This window comes from Durio zibethinus, chromosome 1 (genome assembly GCF_047325235.1).
Source record: "Durio zibethinus cultivar Kanyao isolate XHJ-2024 chromosome 1, ASM4732523v1, whole genome shotgun sequence".
NCBI lineage: Eukaryota > Viridiplantae > Streptophyta > Magnoliopsida > Malvales > Malvaceae > Durio > Durio zibethinus.
The window spans coordinates 36,208,911-36,230,063 of NC_143162.1; the positions used below are offsets into that span (position 1 = coordinate 36,208,911).

The window sequence follows — 21,153 nt, forward strand, 5'->3', positions numbered from 1 at the left end:
TTTTCTTTATATTGTTTGAATAAATAGGGTGGGGTTAATTTGTAAATTTAGAGGATCAAGGAGGGGCAGATTTGGCATTTCAGCATAGCTATAAAGAAATAATTGAAATATTTAAAATTTCACTCCAGCCACGTGAAGGCCAGGCAATGCGTAGGGACCATCATCTCAATTAATGAATTAGGGTTATTTGTAAAAAAAAAAAAAAAAAACTCTTCTATTTTTGGTAAATTGAGAATTGTTTTTTAGTTGAATATAGATACCAGGAGAGTTGTCATTTTATGCCACTGTGTACGTGGGCTCCATTCCAGACTGTATGTATTCGTACGACGTTACTTATGGAAGAGCCTAGGAAACTGAATTTTCTACGTGTTGCAGCCAGATGGCTAGGCCTGGACCCTGTCCACCCTGTGTCGTTTTCTATGGAGTGCTTGACCATGACAAAACATCTCAAACATGCATATGTGCCTAGTCAGCACGACATGGATCTACAGTACAGTGGTGAGACAACCAGGTTCGAGTCTTGGGCTTTACTTTGGATTACCCTGCTTCTGATGAATTTACCTAGATCCATTCTTTGTCAGTTGGCAGCAAATCTCAGCTCCTAAGGAATCTTGGGCCGTATGCTCGATGCGAGATTAACAATGGAGCCAGAAAGTCAAGAACAAAGGAGGTTGTTTCTTTCACCAAAAAAGAAAAAGAACGGTTGTCCCAGATTGCCGCGTTTGAGTTAAGCTCAGAATGGGCCAATGGACCATTTTCTTTGCAGATTAAGACCCATTTCTGGTCTCAGATTGGGTTAAAATCTACTATTTGATATCCATTCTTGTTAGAGGGCAATCTGTGCAAGAGCAATTTATCTAAGAAAGGGCTGCTTTTGTTTATTTGCATTTCGTTTTTGGTGTTGAAACCTTTAATCTAAAGTCTAGTCTAGTAAATATTTTTCAATATCAAAGCATTAAACCATTCAGATGCAAAATTGTACCGTGAAAAGAAAAAAGAAAAAGAAGTAGATCCTATTTTTGTTAATTCTCAAGCTTAAATTTATTATCTACAAAACAGTTTCATAGTTTGTACTTGTTGACAATATCCATTGATAAAACATCTCTTCCTTGAGAACCTTTCTAGTGCTCTGCATCATCGCTATCTAATAAATAATACGTTCTTCATCACCTTTCAAACTTGAAGAATTCATTAATGGATAATAGATTGCTGGTAGTAAAGAAAAATGAAGAAGATAGAATTCACAGAAAAAATGAAACCGAGGAGAGCTATGATTCAAGTATTCAACAAGTTAAAAAAACGGGAGAATGTATTTATTTCTAATATCAAGTAGTTAATTATTACAACTTATATGGGGTGAACAGCAAAGTCACAAGGAAAAAAAAAACAGAGAAAAAGTAAGAAAAGGAAACTTACAAGAAAGTACAGTTCACATCATTCAAGTGGCACTAGTCTCTAGCATCTACAAAATACAACACATTAACCAGATACTTGAAATTACCAGAATCTTCTGTTTGTTGAGCTACATATCCTAAGACAGTTTCTCCTACATAAGGGCTATAAGAGATTTATAAGCTTTCAAGAGGATTGAGGACGTGCCCAATGAACAGAACAACTCCAGTCACATCTTCCCTGACGAGGAAGAGGAATGGATGATCAGCCACAAAGTCTATGTTTTCCTGAACAAGCAGACCCCTGAGTTTTATGAGACTAGCAGTAGCAGCGGCAGCTTCTGTCCCTTCTTCATTGACTTCTATGAAAGACTTATGGAATATATTTGAAACATACAGGTTCTGAACCAGAGGTGAATCCACCATCTCCGTCAAACCTCCTTCACCAGAGAAAGGCAATACAAGTCCTAATCTCTTAAGAACTACAGAAGCTTCAAGTCCAAATGAAATTTTGAATCTTGGAATCCTGAATTCACCCACTTCAACTGGTTCATATGGAAGATGGCGTTCTAAGAAACCAGATTCAGAACTTACTTTCTCTACCAAAGCTGGCAGACGATCTTTTGCATCTGGAAGAAAGAAATACATGGAGAAACGACGCTTATCTCCACCTTGTTTATATGGAAGCCTTAGGACCTTGAAACCATCATAGGCACTAACAGTTTGCTTCTTTTTGCTGGTCATAAAAGGCACCTTAACAGAGCTGCCATTTATAAGGTGGAAGTCATAGTCTTTTGTTTTTGATGCATCAAATGTTTCATTCCAAGCTCCTTTGAAGTAAAGGGCATTAGTAAATATAAGCCTGGTTGAACCATCAACCGCTCCTGGAGGAAGAACTTCTTTAATAAGACCACTGGTCTCCTTCTCAGCCCATAAATTCACTTCACCAGCCACTTGAACAGCCTTCAGAGATACCAACAAAATGAAAACTAAAAACTCTTGGTATAATTATTTGACCCAGAGGTTACAAAAGCATAATTATTTAACCCAGATGAAACAAAAAGAGGCCAAGTGAATGCTACCAATATAATTAATAAACATATCATTGCCTTATTTACTATCTTTACATCAATTGTACTGGAGTTATCTTCAGTTTCAAGGAATATTTGATGAGTACTGTTTATCAAAAGTGGGTTATTTTCACAGTTTGTATATGCCTTCATCTAGGAAAGGGAATCAATTCGATTTTCACTAGCCCCCATCGATTTGTAACTAAGCAATACCCAGATTTTGCAATGTCTAAAGATCTCAGCCATATCTATGAGGTTGGAGACAAATTCTTAAGTATTTATGTCATTCCCTCACCATTAGTATTTAAGAAGCAAATGAAAGATATTTCCAAAAAAACAAAAAAAAAAAAAAACTGAAAGAATAAGAAATAAATTACCTTGGTTTGGAAATCGACTTGATTAGAAGTAGCATTGTAGACATTATCCGCAACCTGTTTGAAAGAAGGCTTGAGAGGAAGTGACTTGTCGACCCAAACACCGTTGGCGAAAGACAAGCGGGGACCACCCACGGGGCTTCCGTCGGCGAAGACAACGGAAACGAGCTCGGAGGAGAAGGAGCTAAGGTGGTCATTGGATTTTGACTTAAGGAAAGAGAGCAGCTGATCGAGGGTGGGACCCTTAGAACCAGCCGCGATCAAGCCAAGTACCACGTGGATCGACAGAGGCGAGAACACCAGGTTCGAGTCCTTGGCTTCGGTTTGAAGAATGTTCCTCGTCAGGCTCAAAGCGACTTCGGTTTGGGTTCTGATCGATTCGCGGAGATCCATCGTCGCAATCTGAACTCTAGAAGAAAACAACTCAAGACGAAGAAGAAGCAAAAAGAAGATAGACTTCACTTTGGTCAGCCCGAGTCTTCGAAAAATGTCTAGCAATATAAAAGACGGTTACTTAATGAATAAGGAAACATTATAAAATGGACCTTGCGCCCTTGTGGTTTTGCAGCTCAGGAGAATCCGTGTTGAACTTTGAATCGCATTGCTTGGGAATTAAGCTTGGAATGGGGCTTTTGTTTTTGGATGTTAAGGCCTATTTCTCAATCAGATTGGGCAAAACCCAATTGGAAAATATCCACCATTTAAATCTGCACAAACAATATACCCGAAAAAGAGGTTGATTCGCCACAAGTATTTGATATTTTTTTATACAAGCCCAAATCCATGAGAATAAAATTCACATTTCCGCTGTGAAATACCCATTTTAATGTTACAACAAAAACATAAAACAAGAGTACAAGAATGCATATACTTTGGGCATCTCTAAATTTCAACATATGGATATTGGTGTAACTAACCAGCTATTTGAAATTCTAGAATCCTGAATCCTTTGGCTTGTATATAGACTTGGCATATAATCATTCGTTCATTCTCGTCTATCACAAATTTATCAGCTTCAAGTGGATTGAACAAATGCCCAAATAAACAGAGTAACTCCAGTTACGTCTTCTCTGATCATGAAAAGAAATAGATGGTCAGCCGCGAAGTCTATCTTATTATCCTTGACAAACATACCGCTTCAGAATACCATGACAATGGCATCCGTAGCTGCAGTAGCTTCTGTCCTTTCTTCGTTAACCTTTACGATAGATTTATGGAATATTTTTTAAACATACAGGGTCTGACCCGTAGGCAAATCCGCCATCTCTGTCAAATCTGCTGCATCATAAAAGAAAGGCAATACGAGTCCTAATCCCTTGAGGCCTTGACTACTTCACAAGCTTTAAACCCGGATAAAATCTCGAACCTTGGGATCCTGAATTCACTGACTGCAACTGGTTCCCATGGAAGGTGACTTTCCAAGAAACCACATTCAGAACTCACTTTCTCTACTAAATCTGTCAACCAATCTTTTGCATCTGGAAGAAATATGTACATGGTGAAACGGCAGATATCTCCACCTTGCTTATAAGTCCTAGCACTTTGAAACCATCATAAGAGCTTATGAATTGCTTCTTTTTGCTGGTCATAAACTGCGTTTTAATAGAGCTTCCATTTTAAAGGTAGAATTCATAGTCTTTTGTTTTTAATGCATTGAAATTTTCATTCCAGGCCCCTTTGAAGTAAAGCGCATTAGCAAATATGAGCCCGGTAGAACTGTTAAAAGACCCTGGAGGAAGAACTTGTTTAATAAGATGATTGGTCTCCTTTTTCGCCCATCAATTCACTTCCCTAATGACTTGATCAGCCTTAAAAAAAAACCAAAAACATGAAAAAAAAAAAAAAGTTAGCATATGAATTTCCCCAATAAACAAGATAAGAATAAGATCATAAGTTTTAAAAATAGACAAAATTCTTAACCAACAAAGATTAGAAAGAAGAGAAAATAAATAAAATACCTAGGATTGGAAATCAACTTGATTCGAACCAGCCATGTATACATTCTCCATTATCGGTTTAGAAGAGTGCTTCAGAGGGAGAGAATCATCGACCCAAACACCGTTGGAAAAGGACAAGAGGGGACCACCCACGGGGATTCCGTCGGAGAATACCACGGAAATGATCTCGTAGTAGAAGGAGCTGAGTTGGTCGTTGGACTCTGAGTTGAGGAAGCAAAGGAACTGGTCGAGAATGGAGCCATTTGAGCCAGCAGCAATCGCACTCAGCACCACCTATGTAGACAGCGGCGAGAACGCCAGGTTCTAGTCCTCGGCTTCGATTAGGAGAATTTGCTTCGTGAGGCTCAAAGCGACGTCAGTCTGGTCCTGATCATTGACAAGAAGATTAGCTTGCTTTGGCTCAACGAGAGTCGACAAGAAAGTCAAGTTCTATAGAGGAAATGACCGTTGCTGCTTTACCGCGTAGCGTAGGAGATTCAAAATTGCGGTTTCAAATTTCAAAGGTTGCGTTGGATTTAAGCTTTACCATCGCGTTTTATTAGTGGACATAAGGCCTGGTCCATTTCTCCCTTACATTGGACTATACATTTTTGTGCACAAATTTGGTTTATCCATCATTTTAGGTATCAAATATTATTTTATGTATTAAATAGGATCTTAAAGTTTCTGATCTCAGGTCAATATCGGCTTAAATGGCATGGCATGAGGAGAGGAGAAAGGTGTCACCGGGATAGGTTGATCTTGGGTGCTAAAGAGTTAATTCATGGGTTTATGAATCATATAGAATTAAGAGTTTGAGTCTATTATACATTATTTAGGTTCAAGGTGTAACGAGCTTGTCCTGCCAAATAAATTAAATAAGAGGATGAGAGTAAAAAGTTGATTAACAATTCGAAAAAAAATTCTAAACTCTTTAATTTAATTTCACGAAAATTATCGTGAATTTATAATTGCCAAATTTCGGATATTTCCCTCAACTAGTAATTTAAAACAAGTTAAAGTTATATATGTGTTGTGTTAAAAAATAATTACGGGAAATCATAGGGACTTAATACTTCCATTTTTCCGCCCAGTTTGCGCACAAAATCAAATCATTTGGCATTACAAGTTGCAATTGTAATCCAATTAACAATTATTTTTTTGGATAAGTTAAAATTTCATTTGTTAATAACCCTTGCTTTCTAGATTCTGTAGTGTAAATCCAATATGACTTGATATTATTGTTCTTGTTCAAAATTTTAAGTTACTCAAAATATATAGTGACATATGATCTTTAACAAGTGATTTATTTTAATGAAAGACAGGAACATAATTGGCTGCTGGTGCTCTGTTTACTCCTTTCCCCCTTTGGATTGATAGCAACCTTTGTCCTAACAGAGATCTGTTTGCTTTTGCAGTAAGAAATATATTTTCAATTTAATGATTGAAAAAAGGGTGTGGATGATTTTAATTACGAACAGGAAATTTTAGCTGTTTTTAGACAAAAGGTTGGCTCTAGCTTTTCCAGGATGTGTCCAAGTGCTTGTTACCAACTCCATTATTGTAATCAGGCTAAACTCCATTTAGTGCCTGCCAAGCAGCTTTCCAACAACAGCATGAATTGGAGTTGCCTTCTTTTAGTTTACAACCACCATGATCTTTGTCATGTAAGTACTTCCTCTGGGAATAAGGAGAAAATGAATAAAACAACTACAATTGTTTAAATTGGTGATTCTTGGTTTCAGTGTAACATTTACATTTTGTTGAGCTTTCTTGTGTTGCCATATCTAAAGATCTGTGATCAAGGGCTTTGAAATATTTTTATGTTTCAAATAAATGGAACACATTTAGTGATTCTGATGCCAAGAACATACTAACAAGTTACGAGAGGATCAGAGGAAGTTAAATTATGAAGATAATGGAGTGGAGTTGAGCACTCCCCTGCATGCTAGATTCACTTCATTTTCACTGCCTTTAGGAAACTGCAGAGGACAAAGACAATTTGCCAAAAACTCCTCTTTTACAAAAAGGCAATCAATATTTTTGTTCACGTATTCAACTTCCCTGGAGGAATCTGTTATTGAAACCTTGAAGTATCCCTTTGAACAGACTTATTATGCTCACGACTTCTTGTTGGCTTCACTAACCACTTGCATTATTATATGATATATGTTCCCTGGATTTTGATTCATCTAAAAAAATGGGACCAATTTATTTAAGCCAACATGCTTGCATATATCCAATGTAATGGTCTGAATTTTTTAAGAGACCCCAAAGTTGCAGACAGCTCCAAATGTTTTGTAACAAACTGATTCGTTTCCAGCGCTGACTATGAAATACAAAGATTCCTCAATCTCCTTCAATGGCATTATGGATTAATTAAAACTTGTCAAATTATTTTCAGAACAGTAGTTAATTCCTGCATCGATGTCCAAAGCCTGCGAAAACAATATTGTGAACTGGTATGGAATTAATTAGTGCCCAATACCAAGAATCTGCGGAATTCTCTGCCATCATGACAACAGGTAAAGGTTTTTTTATGACTCAAAATTGAGGGCAATGGCACTGTTTGAGACTTGGATTACTTGTTCATCAACAGACTAATCCTACCTATATTATTATAGGATATTGAGTTACACAGAAACATTACTAGCAAACTCCATCAGTAAAACAAGAAAACCTACTTGCAAGAAAGCATCTGAAAATTTTTAGATTCCACTCGTTAGAAAGTCATTGAGTCAAAAAATTAAAAAAAAAAAAAAAGTCAATATATAGACAAGAGTTGGTTGTTGAGAGAGAAAGAAGAGACAAAATAATCATTTGACATTTACTGCCAAATGATGCCTTGTTTTTAATTGTTGTCAGCCTTTAGCCTCATATGATCTTCCTCTATATATACTCAAAGGAACCAATCTCCCATTAAGAAGTAGCCATCTGTTCCCTCTCTTTTGAGCCTGAAGAGAAGATAGGAAGCAAGCTCTCAGCAAAAATGGTAAGTTATTTATTGGAATTTCAGGTGGCATTTCTAGACCATAGAAGAAATTAAGTTGGTCTAGCCAGTGTAGACTTTGCCACCACCCTTCTTTCTCTCTTATCTTTGAGATCATCCATTCCATGTTTCATTTGCTTTATTCAGGCTAATTGCATTCTTCTGTTACCACCTCAGGGCATCTTTAGTACTTTTAAAGGCCAAGCCAAGCAAGAAAGAAGACTAGGAGGAATCAGGGCTACACTTTTTGTCTATGGTAAGTTGGTAACCATTCAATTTTGTGTTCTTCTTCCTTTCCTCGCTTCAGAGATTTGCTTGTTTTATAATGTCTTTCACTCTTCTTTATTTTGTTATTAATTGTGATTTTCTTACCAGCCATGGAAGGGTTGGAGAATATGGCATTTGTCTCCAATGCCATAAGCCTGGTAACATACTTTTATGGGTACATGAACTTCAGCTTAACAAAATCAGCAACCACCCTTACAAATTTCATGGGGACTTCATTTTTACTAACACTCTTTGGAGGGTTCATCTCTGACACCTATTTGTCAAGATTCAAGACTTGTGTCCTGTTTGGGTCCATAGAATTGCTGGTAAAGTTTATTATCATATCCTCATATTTTGTTAACCATGAGACTTTAGTTTTAGTTGTTGCCAAAAATAATTTTTTAAAAAAATAAAGATGGTTTAAAATTAAACATATTGTTTCATTTTTTTAAAACCATGCATCCAAAGTTCAAACAGCATCTTGCTCACCACATGCTCTAACATGATAAAGCTAGTATAAAATGAAGAACATGCCCACAAATCAAACTGATTAATTACCAAATTAAAATTTTTATTTGCTTCCTTAATCGGTTGTCTATGTCTCAACTTTATGATTTGGCTTAAGGGGAAACCATAAAAAACGAAGCAGTCTAACATTATTACAAAGAAAAAAAAGGGCCATAATTCGTTGACTGTATTAATAAACCACAAAAAATCATCAGTTCGTTATAAATGGGAACAAATCCCGAATAATATGTTCACTTCTTTATTATGGAAATGGTTCTGATAAGAATCTTCTAAGATTTGGTAGATTCATAAATTTGCAGGGATACGCCCTCTTAGCAGTACAAGCTCACTTCCACCAACTAAGACCTACCCCATGCCAAGGTCTTGCAATAAGCCAAACAACTCAATGCAAGGCTGCAGACAGTGGCCAGGCTGCAATACTTTTCATCGGTCTGTACCTCGTTGGATTTGGCACTAGCGGAGTTAAAGCAGCTTTGCCTTCATTGGGGGCTGACCAATTTGATGACAAGAATCCTAAAGAATCAGCTCAATTGTCAAGTTTTTTCAACTGGTTCTTGCTTAGTCTCTCCGTTGGAGCTATATTTGGGGTGACTTTTGTCGTTTGGATAAGCTCAAATGAGGGTTGGGATTGGGCGTTTGGCGTATGTACCGTAGCAGTCTTGTTTGCAATTGTGTTTGTAATCATGGGCAAGTCATTGTACCGTAACAATGTTCCCAAAGGGAGTCCTCTCCTTCGTATTATACAGGTAATTAAGTATTACAAAAAAAAAAAAAAAGACATGCTTGACAACCGAAAAGCTCTATTTATAATTGGTAAGAGTCCATTTTGATTCTTCACTTCAGGTATTTGTGGTCGCTATCAGAAATCGAAAGCTTCCACAACCAGAGATGGCAGATGAATTACATGAGGTTCATGACAAAGAAGCAGGGGTGCAAAATGAAATTCTCCCCAGAACTGATCAATTCAGGTACCCTTTTGATGATCATAGTATATTTGTTCTAACAAGTTGGAAACTTCGCTCTTACACGTACCTTTTCATGTATCAGGTTTTTAGATCGAGCAGCAATTGTCCAGACCTCTGGCGATGCATCAACATCAGTAAGCCCAGGACCCTGGAGGCTAAGTACAGTAACACAAGTTGAAGAAACAAAGATTCTTATTCGGATGCTTCCAATTATACTCAGCACTGTTTTCATGAATACTTGTTTAGCTCAACTCCAAACTTTCACAATCCAACAAAGCACAACCATGGACACTCATATCCTTGGTTTTAAGGTGCCTGGTCCCTCCATCCCGGTTATCCCCCTGGCGTTCACGTCCATTTTTCTCCCAATCTATGACCGCATTTTCGTTCCAATTGCTCGAAAAATAACAGGAATCCCTACAGGAATTCGGTATCTTCAAAGAATTGGGATTGGATTGGTGTTCTCAGCCATTTCCATGGCAGTTGCTGGAATTGTAGAAACACGACGCAAATCCTTGGCCATTCAACACAACATGGTAGATTCTATTCGGCCTCTGCCAATGAGTGTATTTTGGCTTGGGTACCAATATGCTATATTTGGATTGGCTGAAATGTTCACATTCGTTGGGATGCTAGAATTCTTCTATTCAGAGAGTTCAGCAAGGATGAAGTCATTGAGCATAGCCATCTCGTGGTGCTCATTAGCTTTTGGTTACTTCTTGAGCACGGTGGTGGTGGAGGTGGTGAACAAGGTCAGTGGTGGATGGCTGGCTAATAACAATTTGAACAGAGACAAGCTCAACTATTTTTACTGGTTATTGGCAGCGTTGAGTGTGGTGAATTTTGGTATCTATTTGGTTTGTGCCTCTTGGTACAGGTATAAGAAGGTGGAAATCAATCAAGAAGAAAATTGTGACAGCAGTCCCGCAAAGGGCAATCAACTTGAGATGGTGACAATTTAGAATCACGAGGGTTCTGGTTTTTATAGTTCTTGTATTTTTCTCCTCTTATCAATTACCTACATTTAAAAATAATAATAAATGAAAGAAAGAATTACATTGATAAAGTTACCATTGTGGAAATGAATCACAAAAAAATGAATAAAATAGGGGAAAAATAAAGTGATTAACTGATTATACTCCTACTTTGCTTAAATCGACTAATAACATCACAACAATTACAAGCCATGCATTGGGATCCACATTACAGACATTTTTATTATGGTTTTAGATTTTGTGTCTACCTCATTGCTTTCTAGGGCTTATTAACCATTTACCAAGAAAGAATTGAAGATCACCTGTCTCCAGTCAATGGGGCTGACAATCTATCTAGTCGCCTAACACCGACTGTCTTTTCTACTACCCAAGGAGATTATCACTCTCCGGCCTAGAAAAGAATGTTGGGGAAATCACTGTTCATGAACAGGAATAATTGAATTAACCCACAACATGACAACACGCTAGGGGTTTCTTATCTACTTATCATTTTGAAACTACTTTATCCACGACATGAAGCAAGAAGAAAATTTTGTTGGTGGTAACGGTAAGGACTAACATGAAGCTTGAAGATCATCCGAGTTTACTATCGTTATATTTCCTGCTGCAATTGTGCCTTACACATCTGTATTGAGTACAAGTGATTTTAATAGATAAAATCAATGTTTTGGAAGTAGATTAAGACTCATCCATGGTCACTGCATATTCATGTTACATTTTCTTGGTCTTTGCTATTGGTAACAGGATCTATCAATTGGGGAAGATCTGAGCATGCAAACCTGGTTTAAATGTCAGCCTATCAAAACTAATTTCTGACAAGTTCAAGATATTGTTTATAGCAGACCTAGCAATGTTTGCTAGGTTTCCATTCCCACAACTATTACATGAAACAATGAAGCAGTGAGGACAAGTTCAACCCACAAGTTGGAGATTATTTCCAAAATGCATCAATTTTTAATGATTGAAAGTCACGAGGTATCCAAAAACAGAAACATATAAGAATCACCAATCCAAAATATGATTTGATTCGACTTTTACAAATACAAGATAATTGGGAAAAGGAGCGGGAGAAGAATCTCAGAACAAACAGGTCGAGGTCCATCTTTGCCTAAAATTATAAGCTTGGCCGGCCTATGATACAAGTTAACAAGAAACAGAGATCCTAATATTGCTGTTATTGTACAGTAAAGGAGCTAAAGCAAAAGCAAATGCAAATGAGTGGAAGTTCTTTAACCACCTTTTTTTTTTTTTTTTGTAAATTCTATTTATGAAACCAATCAAAGATGCCTTCGACATAATTGACAAGCACATGTTACACCAACAACCGAGGAATGAACATGACAAATGATGGCGCATAGCATAGATCTGTAAATTTCACCCGAACCAAAACCATCTTACAAGGTTTTCCACTACCATTTGACATCCAACGTCAATGCCTCAGAAGGGACAAGAATAGATGGGAACTTTGTAAAAGAAATGTTTGACAATAAATTACTCCATGAGACCGTATCTACACCAACATAAGGTCTAACCCTCTTGATCGTAAGGGGCTTCAATTTCTCTGCTTCAACTCTTGCCATTACATCAAACCAAAGTCGCTCAACAGTTGGCTTCGTCCTCCATTGAGCTAACATACCATGAACACTCTCATTCTTCCCAATGTTTTTTTCCAGCTCTAACTGGAAGTGAATAATAGGTGATGCTTTCGTTTTCACATTTAGAGAACCTAAAAACCCATTTTGATTGTTTCTATCACCTAGAAACGTCCTAAGGACCTTTTGTAACTTGGCTATCTTCAAACTCATTGAATCTATCGGGTAGGGTTGTTTCATGTAACCATGATTGCCATAACACTTTTCAGGCAGCAGCTCAATAGTATCCTTGGATGGTAAAAAAGCTTCAATGTGGGCATCGGGGTTCCGAGTTCGGTAGGCAACAAGAGATACCGACCCTAAAACGTGCAGAGGCAGTAATGGCATACAGAACGAATGCCGGAAGGGCCAATATCCACTGTTCTTCTCCTTGACATCACTTTCATTCGCAGCTAAACCAAAGTTAAACGTGTGGAAAAGAGAAATCTCTTGAGCTCCACTTACTTGTAAAGTGATGCCTTCACCAACAAGGACCCGTTTGATATCAGTATGGGATGTGTTCAGCTGATGACCAAATATCCAAGCTTCAGACTACTACTAGTTGATGGCAAACATTAGCAAATGTCCAATTAAATTAAGAAAGAAGATAATTCAAATCAAACATCAATTAAGCTAACTAATACTAAATCTCCTAATATATTTATTGATGATGATACGTTATTAAGTAAAAAAAAAAAAAAACCTTTTTTGTAATTGATGAGGATATCAAAATAAAAGGGAAGTATACCGGGAAGATGAGAGAAGCTTGGTGATTGGGAGAGAGGAGTAATTCGAAGGGACCTTCCATTTCAAAGGAATCGAGTACAGCCGAGGAATTAATTTCGTTGACAAAATTCAGGAAATCGTTGCCACTTCCTTTAGTAAACTTGTTCAAGGAAGAAACTTCGTCGGGGAATTTGAAGAGTAAATGAGTTTTTCCAAATCGGATCCGAAACTCGTACCTTTTGCCAGTCCCAAACCTCGCCTTGCCCACTTCCAGTTTTGAGAAGTTCAGCCCTTTCAACTCCCAATTGTGCTTCAAAGCAATCTTCTCAATTACGTCCTGAACCCAAAAACAAGAAGACTAATGAGAATTACGAAACTTCATTATTAATTATTACTATTCGATTTTATTTTCGTACCTGTAAGATTTGGGGATGGTTAGATTGGAGAGGATTGAAAGCGAATGATAAGATCTGAAAGAGAAGGAATAAGAGGAGAAACGAGAGGAAACGGCGGTTCGTCATCGGTGGTGGTGCTGCTTCAACGGATTTTGGTTTAGTGTGCACCGGATCGTAGAGGATAGGATGAGTCACTCACTCAATTCTTGCGTTTTGAACAACGTTATCTCTCATGTTTCCGTGGTTAAGGTGAAATGACCGTTATGGGCTTCGCACTGATTTCATGTGAGTGACGAGAATTTGATGGTGTTAGTCGCTGGGAACATTCGTGTGTACATGCGATAAGGCCTTTCCAAACTGCTGCGTGGACTATGGAACACGTAACAAAATTGAACTTTTATTTTGATTCTTTATTTTGATTAATCAAATTTTTAATTTTATATTTCGTAATTAAACTTTATTTTATTTTGATTAATCAAATTTTTAATTTTATATTTCCTAATTAAACTTTTAATTTGATGAAATCTAATACGATTTAAAATTAAATTAATCAATTTAAGAATTATAGTCAATTTAACCTTAAGGATCTTTAAAAGCAGAAAAAAAATTTTATGCTATATTATTTTTACATATATTAATTACGTTATATAATAAGATTTTATTTATTTTATTGATATCACATAAAATTTTAGGTTAATTTTAAAAAAATTATCAATTTTTAGTTTTTCATTTAAAAAATTTTAATTAAATGTAAATAAATATTGAATTGATTGTTTGTAATAAAAAATAATGATTTATATTTTTTTAATTATATTTTAGTGGCTTTTTATACCTTTTAACAAAACATAATTTATATCTATTTTATAATAATACATAAAAAGTATGTATAATTTTTTAATAAAATTAAAAGATGTATTTTTGTTAATTAAATTTTTAATTTTTTAATTTTATTATAATTTAAAATTTTAATAATTAGATTAGTTTTGTTAATAAAAAAGAAGTTGACTTATATTAAATTATTATCATTAAAATGAACATTTTTTAATTAAAATTTATGAGTAACTAAATTTCATACCATAATATGTATGAAAAAAATCTTATACCATTAATCCATTATATATGTTGGTAAACTTTGGATTAAATATCAAGGTTTGGCAAGTAATATTTTTAATCAATTTAGACCGACTTAAAAATTAAAGAGATATATGCACATATTTTTAATTAATAATTTTATAAGATAATGATTATTTAGATGACTTTTAATCAGTTGCTTTTATCAAACAACAAGGTTGGATTAACGTGGACATTTCTTAAGTTATATAATTCACCTTTACTACCAAAACATACTGCTAGATAATAGAGGCCCTAACGCCGAGAATTTTGAAAAAATTTTATTTATATACTGCTTTTATTAAACAAATTAGGTTCCATATCAACTTAAATTTATTATTTTCATTCATTATTATTATTATTTTTTTGGATTCCTATCTATTGAATAGGTAAAAATAAAATTGAATTTTACAAAAGAATTGCCAAAATTACAACTCTTTAACTTAGGATCATATAATATTTATAATTAAACTTTTAAAATTAATAATTTTTTTCATCATTGTATTATTATGTGTGTTTAGGTTATTAATTTTTTATATTGACAACGAGTTTTTGAATTTAATAAGCAAGTATATATAAAAGACACATGTCCATTTAATAACTATATATGAGTATTTGACTTTAAATCTTTAATCATAAGTGCATGTATGTAAAATTAAATTGGCTTCCGAATTTTTCACCCTAAGTTTCTCAAATCTTTTTCTTTTTTCAACTGATATTAGTTTTTTCCACTTTGTCCTACTTGCTTCTTTTATTTGAATTTTTGTACAACCATTTCTTAAGGACTATTCACTGTTTGAATTTTAAGACCACCACTAAAAATTAGACAATATTTTAGATTGGTTTCTAAAATAAAATCATGATCTTTTTCTTTGATTAAAAGTTATATTGTTTAACTTTTTGTTTATATTACTATCTTTTAATTTCAAATTTAAATTATTAAATGTAATTGCATGATATTATGTAAATAATGTACAAATATAGAGTAAATTTGTATTTTATGAGAGAATGTAGCTGGCTCTTTGTTTTATGAAATAATAATGAAACCTAAATAGCTTTTTTTTTTTCCTGATCTTTATATTTATTTACAGTTTTATAAAAGTGAAGTGGCCAAAAAAAAAAAACTAAATTTAGTAATCTTTATCATACTAATGAAATTTAAAATAAAATATTAATTAAATTTCAATGAAAAAATTAAAAATTTCTTATTCTTGTAATTTACATTAATGTTACTCAAAAAAAAAAAAAGCATTCACATTACGGTGGGGCAGTTGCTCCCATTGTAAATCCGTTCCTGTTCACGTATGCTCAATGCGAGCCACCCAAGATAGAAGAAAGTCTTAAGTAAACTCAGATGTCAAGAAACTGCTACAGCATTCTTCCCCACATGTTGATCATGTACAGTATCTGAAACTTTGGATGGAGGCCAATACCGAAAAACAGATCTACCAACAATGTTTTCTATGGGAAGCGGACCCCTGAAACAGAAGGTAATTTCGAAACAACATGTCAGATTCTGTTCGTATGGTTGAAAAAACATGTTACATATTTTGCTTTCATAGCTTGTTCAATGCATTCTCAAAACGTAGAGTTATTAATGGAAATGAAATTTTAGAATTACCAGTTATGCGAATCAAAACTGTTGTTGCGATTATCTCCCAACACGAAAACATAACCTTGAGGCACAACCTGCAAAATCACAATGTGATCCACTCAGTGATCATGTAACATGCATGACCAAGACCCAGAGAAACAAATAGATATGAATAAACAAGGACAATCCGAAGTCAGACACTAACCATTGGATCCATTTCATATGCTAATGGCTCTAGAACAAAATCTTCATCTTGAGCAACACCATTTATAAACAGTTTGCCATCATGAACCTACCACAAATCCAATATGGAGAGTTAGAAATAGTGAACAACATACACATTACAGACATGGGCTAAATGGGGGAAAGCAAAACAAAGAAAAAATGAAGATGAATAAAGAACTTATAGGTTAAACAGAACGATTTACATAATCTTAAGAGCTTACTTCAACACAGTCTCCAGCCTTAGCAACAATCCTTTTAATAAAAACATCGCCTGAATTGTACCCAATTTCCTACGTGTTGAAATAAACCCATTAGAAAATTATTAAGCAATGAAATTAGAGCATAACAGAGCAAATTTTAAAGATTTACCTGCAAGATAGGAGGTGCCCTGAATATAACAATATCAGAAACTTCAGGCTTCCTAAAGAAATATGAAACCTGTTGATATCAGACAGAGAAACAAAATTAACCATACAATCTCGATTTTACTGCCTATTAAGGGTGATTAAGGGAAAGAAAATTTACCTTCTCAGCCAAAATGCGGTCGCCAACATCCAGAGTAGGGTACATAGAAGTCGACGGAATTGACCTTGGCTCAGCCAAAAACGACCGGAAAAGTAAACTAACAGTTACAGCAGTAAAAGCAGCCTTGGCATCTTCGGAGCAAACATTTAGCAACCTCGAAATCCAACTACTTTTAACAAAAGATTTAGGATCCAACTCCAAGCTCAAACTTCGATCATCATTGCTCGTTCCTCCTCTGTCTGCCTCACTACTCTCCGGTCCGACAGGATCCGATTCATTACTCTGCAGCCACTTCGATCCCTGGAGGAAAGGGATAATCGAAGCTGTTTTAAAAGGCGAAATTCCCATGGTGGTTGCCGAGGAACAAGAACCATAAGCCGTTGACTTCATCAGCGAGATGAGACCAACGAGAATCGGGTTATTGCAACCGTCTTTAAGGATCTCTGCCGCGAGGGTAGAGCACATGTTCGAACGAGGGTGGCGGAGACCGGCAGCGGCGGAAGCGGAATAAGCACGGGGAGGGGAAGCGTCGATGTCGGATTTTTTATGGGGGGAGAGGAAACGGGATCGGAGCCAGCATTCGTGGACGGATCGGGAGGAGCAAGATCCGAGTCGGATGCCGGCGGTGGAGGCTAGGTTCTGGGCAACGTAGCCGGAGTAAATGAAGGTTACACGGATAGCCATGTTGAGAAATTGGATAAGGTAAAGTAAAATTTGGTACAGACTGCTTTCGAAACTACAAGGGTTGATTTAAGAAATCCTCAAAACAAATGAAAGAAAATTTCGAGGACGTGATCAGTGAAGGAGAGCGGGGAATTGGGGAGTTGGGGCTAGGCCAGGGGAAGAGAAAGGGAAGCGATTCAGAACTGGGTAGCTAAGTGGGAAGAGGGCGGTGGAAGGTCTGAGCTTTGTTGGCTCTCCGGAGAAGAGACAACCAGGCTCAGGGCAGCGGGGAAGAGATTTGGCGTGATTCAAGAAAAGCGTAAGCTAGAAGGGTTAGGAGTTTATAAGAAACAGCGTCTTCTTTTTTCACTCCACTTGTGGACTTATTTGTTTCCATATTTACGGAATTGCCTGTGTATAACTCTAGCTATACATCAAATATTCATATAATTATTAAATGGACATGTGTGTTTTGTATATACTTGCTTATTGAATTCAAAAACTCTTTGTCAATATAAAGAATTAATAGTCCTAAACACACATAATAATATAATAACGAAAATTTATTAATTTTAAAATAATTATAAAAATTATGTGATCCGTTAGTTAAAAAATAAGTAAATTATCGGACTGGTTCCCAGTGGAAATTTGTTTGCAGAATGGAGGGTATTTTAGGGGATTTATACCACCCACACTCTTTCAGCATTCAGGTTTGACTTTGACCACAAATGGTATTTTTTAAAAAATAAGTAAATTATCGGACTGGTTCCCAGTGGAAATTTGTTTGCAGAATGGAGGGTATTTTAGGGGATTTATACCACCCACACTCTTTCAGCATTCAGGTTTGACTTTGACCGCCATTGGTTTTTTTTCTTCATTTCTTGTTTATTTTTGTATGAACACCGACGGAAATGATGTTGCTTCCTGCAACTTTCCTTGTTCAAACCAGATTAACTACTACGGAAATTTCAGCTGTACGAAAAGACAATAGCAACCCTACAAATCTTTTAATTCCAAAATTTTTGGATATTTGGGGCATTTCACTGCAAAAAGAAAGGCTCTTTTCCCTCGAAACTTCGGCAAACCAGCGGTCCCCAACTCCCCATTATCAATGGCAAAAAATAAAAAAACTCCCCGTCACGGTTGAAGGATAATAATAATAATAATTCAAAAAATATGGTATATATTAAATGTTTTAATGTTTATTTTTAATAATTAAAAAAAAGTAATACGTTCACGTCTTCACTTTACTCTAATTAAATTAAAATATTAAATTATTAATTGATTAATATTTATACTTTTTATGAAAATATCTTAAAATCGAATTTTATTTATAATTATTTATAGAGATTATTTTAAATACATAATTTATAATAATTTATCTTAAATTATTAAATATAATATATTTTATTTTAATTTAAAATATTAAATAATTTATTTATTTTAAATTTTGTTTTTTATAAAAATATATTAAATTATCAATGAACTGTTAATTTAATAATATAAATTTAATTTTAATGTTAAAAATTTTAGATTTAAATTTCATCGTAATTAACAAAAAAAACCCTTTACCAACAAACAAACACTTTCCAAAGAAATGCGACGATTATTTTTTTTCCAACAAATACAATGGAATGGGATTATTGGAAGAGAATTCCTTTTGGGCAGTGAGGTAAGCGCATACATCATTGGAGAATGGCACGGAGTCAACTAACAATATGATCACGTTTTTATTATGTTTTCTCTTAATTAACAATATTAATTAGTATTATTTAAAAAGAGTTGAAATGCGAAATTGATGAAATAAATTTTAAGTTGTAGATTGGTAAGACTAATTGACTTTTAATCTTAATAATTAAAAATTAAATTTTGATAATGTAAATTATTAAAAAAGATGAAAATTAACACAATGGACCAATTATAATTGTCTAAGAGAGTAAATGTATTCTTCTAATAAATGATTTTTTCATAGAATTTGTACCCAAAATACAAAAAATGGATCAATATTCAATAATTTGGTTAAGTTTGTGAATATATCTTAAACTTTATATCATATCACAGCTCTCACTCCATGCATGAATCAAATGTGAATTCATCAATGAGGGAAAGACTTTTCTTGTGTATGGTTGTTATGGATGGAGCTTTTTCCACCCTTTCTCTCACAATTAACATGGAATATTTCATCTTATCAAACGATGTAAGGCTAAGAACCGATGACGGATTGACCCTACTTCTTTGACAATTCTTAGCTTTTAACCAATTGCATAGCGATGGGTCTGACTGGAACATTGAAAATGGAGGTGGCGTTTAGATGTGTGTGCGTGGATATCTGTATATAATGACAGTAAATCTTGAAAACAACATCTAAAATAATGTGCAAGAGACAGAAAGTATTCATCTTTGAATGTGTCTTTAGTCCACGTTCCAGAATCCAGATTCATTACAATTTGTCAGCCAATACAACAAAACAAAAACAAATACTCCGTGTGTTGTGCTTGACCACGATAAATCCCCGACAGTCACAGCCCATGAGCCATTCGACATTGTTCATATTGGTTTTAGAAAGATGTGTAAATGATATATTAATATTCATAAATTATTTAAATTTGATTCAAATAAAATTTAAATTTCGTACGATTATTATCGAGTCGAGTTTGAGTTCGAACTTGAATAGCTTCACTTATCGATCGAGTCGAGTTTGAGTATTTTTATATTCGATTCGAATAGTTCACGAGTTTAATCGAATTTTTATATTTAAATATATTTTTATTATTTTAATTAATAAAATATATCGAATTTGAGTTCGAACTCGAACACAAATAATCAAACTCTTATCAAATATACGAATTAAGCTTATTTTTATATATTAATCGAGCAAGCTCAAGTAACTCAATTTCAATTATGAATCAAACTCGAACTAAAAAAATGAAACTTGATCAAGTTTGAGCCGCAAGTTGAAACTCGAGCTCGAACTTCTCACTATATCGGCTCAACTCGATTCGATTATACCCTTAACTGTGGGTTGTGACCCAAGGTTAGTATAATGGGTTTGGAGTGGCAGTTGATAGGAATAATAATAGGTAGGGAATCATATAAGTAAAGGTTTTTTTATTTTTTATCTTAAAATCTGTATATTATACTTGTATCTATATTTATATTTAATAAATATTTTAAATATATTCTTATTTCTATTTTTACAAGTATTGAATAAGTAATTGTCATATCAATAGCTTATTAAAAAAATAAATTTTATTTTTTATTTTTTATTTTAATCTTATATATTTATATAATTTTTTATAAATATATATATTTAAACAAAATATATTAATTTTAATTAAATAAAATAATAATTTATATTATTTAATAAAAATTTATTTACAAAATATATATAAATATATATAAGATACGACTACTATATTACTTGTTCTCATTTTTATATCTAATAAAAAGTTAAAATTATGTTCATTCTCATTTTTATCTTTATAATACAATATCCATTCGGTTAAAAATCAGGATTTGACATCCCTAGTAATTATTCCTTTATATTTAAGATCCGAATTCCACACAAATAAATTGTTGATTAAAAAGAACAAGGCAAAGCAAAGGTAATTGTTCCCGTAATTGTGAACTTGAAACTTGAAATTAAAGGAACTGAAATAGCTTAGATTCTCATAGGAGTTGATCCCAAGAAACCATTCTTCCTGATTGTGTGCGATCCTCACTGTTCGTCAAATCTTCTGACGACAGTCGAGTGGTATCTGGTGTTCA

At 34.5% G+C, this 21,153-nt stretch overlaps 4 protein-coding genes and 1 pseudogene across 7 annotated transcripts; 1 reads left to right on the plus strand and 4 right to left on the minus strand.

The window, feature by feature from the left end:
• Window positions 1–1,291: 1,291 nt before the first annotated feature.
• On the minus strand, window positions 1,292–3,309 carry LOC111312646 (serpin-ZX-like). The gene is made up of 2 exons (XM_022913094.2): window positions 2,839–3,309; window positions 1,292–2,354 (listed from the first exon to the last, which is right to left on the minus strand). The coding sequence occupies exons 1-2, from the start codon at window positions 3,226–3,228 to the stop codon at window positions 1,569–1,571; spliced, it is 1,176 nt and encodes a 391-aa protein (XP_022768829.2). The 5' UTR covers window positions 3,229–3,309; the 3' UTR covers window positions 1,292–1,568.
• A 247-nt stretch (window positions 3,310–3,556) lies between these two features.
• Window positions 3,557–5,854, minus strand: LOC111310844 (serpin-ZX pseudogene; annotated as a pseudogene). Its single transcript, XR_016330342.1, has 3 exons — window positions 5,849–5,854; window positions 4,794–5,222; window positions 3,557–4,643 (listed from the first exon to the last, which is right to left on the minus strand). The product of XR_016330342.1 is annotated as a serpin-ZX pseudogene (transcript).
• On the plus strand, window positions 5,059–10,538 carry LOC111312647 (protein NRT1/ PTR FAMILY 4.5-like). Of its 2 annotated transcripts, XM_089767748.1 has the most exons (6): window positions 5,059–7,764; window positions 7,939–8,017; window positions 8,137–8,354; window positions 8,856–9,302; window positions 9,400–9,524; window positions 9,604–10,538. In XM_089767748.1, the coding sequence occupies exons 1-6, from the start codon at window positions 7,762–7,764 to the stop codon at window positions 10,481–10,483; spliced, it is 1,752 nt and encodes a 583-aa protein (XP_089623874.1). In that variant the 5' UTR covers window positions 5,059–7,761; the 3' UTR covers window positions 10,484–10,538. The 2 variants fall into 2 exon arrangements, with proteins under 2 accessions (XP_089623874.1, XP_089623877.1); XM_089767751.1 differs by lacking the exon at window positions 5,059–7,764 and having other exon boundaries at window positions 7,820–8,017.
• A 954-nt stretch (window positions 10,539–11,492) lies between these two features.
• On the minus strand, window positions 11,493–13,560 carry LOC149520598 (protein TUNICAMYCIN INDUCED 1-like). The gene is made up of 3 exons (XM_089767767.1): window positions 13,290–13,560; window positions 12,896–13,210; window positions 11,493–12,672 (listed from the first exon to the last, which is right to left on the minus strand). Exons 1-3 carry the CDS (start codon window positions 13,392–13,394, stop codon window positions 11,926–11,928), a joined length of 1,167 nt encoding a protein of 388 aa, XP_089623893.1. The 5' UTR covers window positions 13,395–13,560; the 3' UTR covers window positions 11,493–11,925.
• A 1,975-nt stretch (window positions 13,561–15,535) lies between these two features.
• LOC111310845 (putative thylakoidal processing peptidase 2, chloroplastic) lies at window positions 15,536–17,709 on the minus strand. 2 transcript variants are annotated; one of them, XM_089767769.1, is made up of 6 exons: window positions 16,723–17,709; window positions 16,567–16,638; window positions 16,419–16,487; window positions 16,178–16,264; window positions 16,000–16,067; window positions 15,536–15,856 (listed from the first exon to the last, which is right to left on the minus strand). In XM_089767769.1, the coding sequence occupies exons 1-6, from the start codon at window positions 17,404–17,406 to the stop codon at window positions 15,736–15,738; spliced, it is 1,101 nt and encodes a 366-aa protein (XP_089623895.1). In that variant the 5' UTR covers window positions 17,407–17,709; the 3' UTR covers window positions 15,536–15,735. The 2 variants fall into 2 exon arrangements, with proteins under 2 accessions (XP_089623895.1, XP_022765964.2); XM_022910229.2 differs by having other exon boundaries at window positions 16,567–16,635; window positions 16,723–17,707.
• Window positions 17,710–21,153: the final 3,444 nt, after the last annotated feature.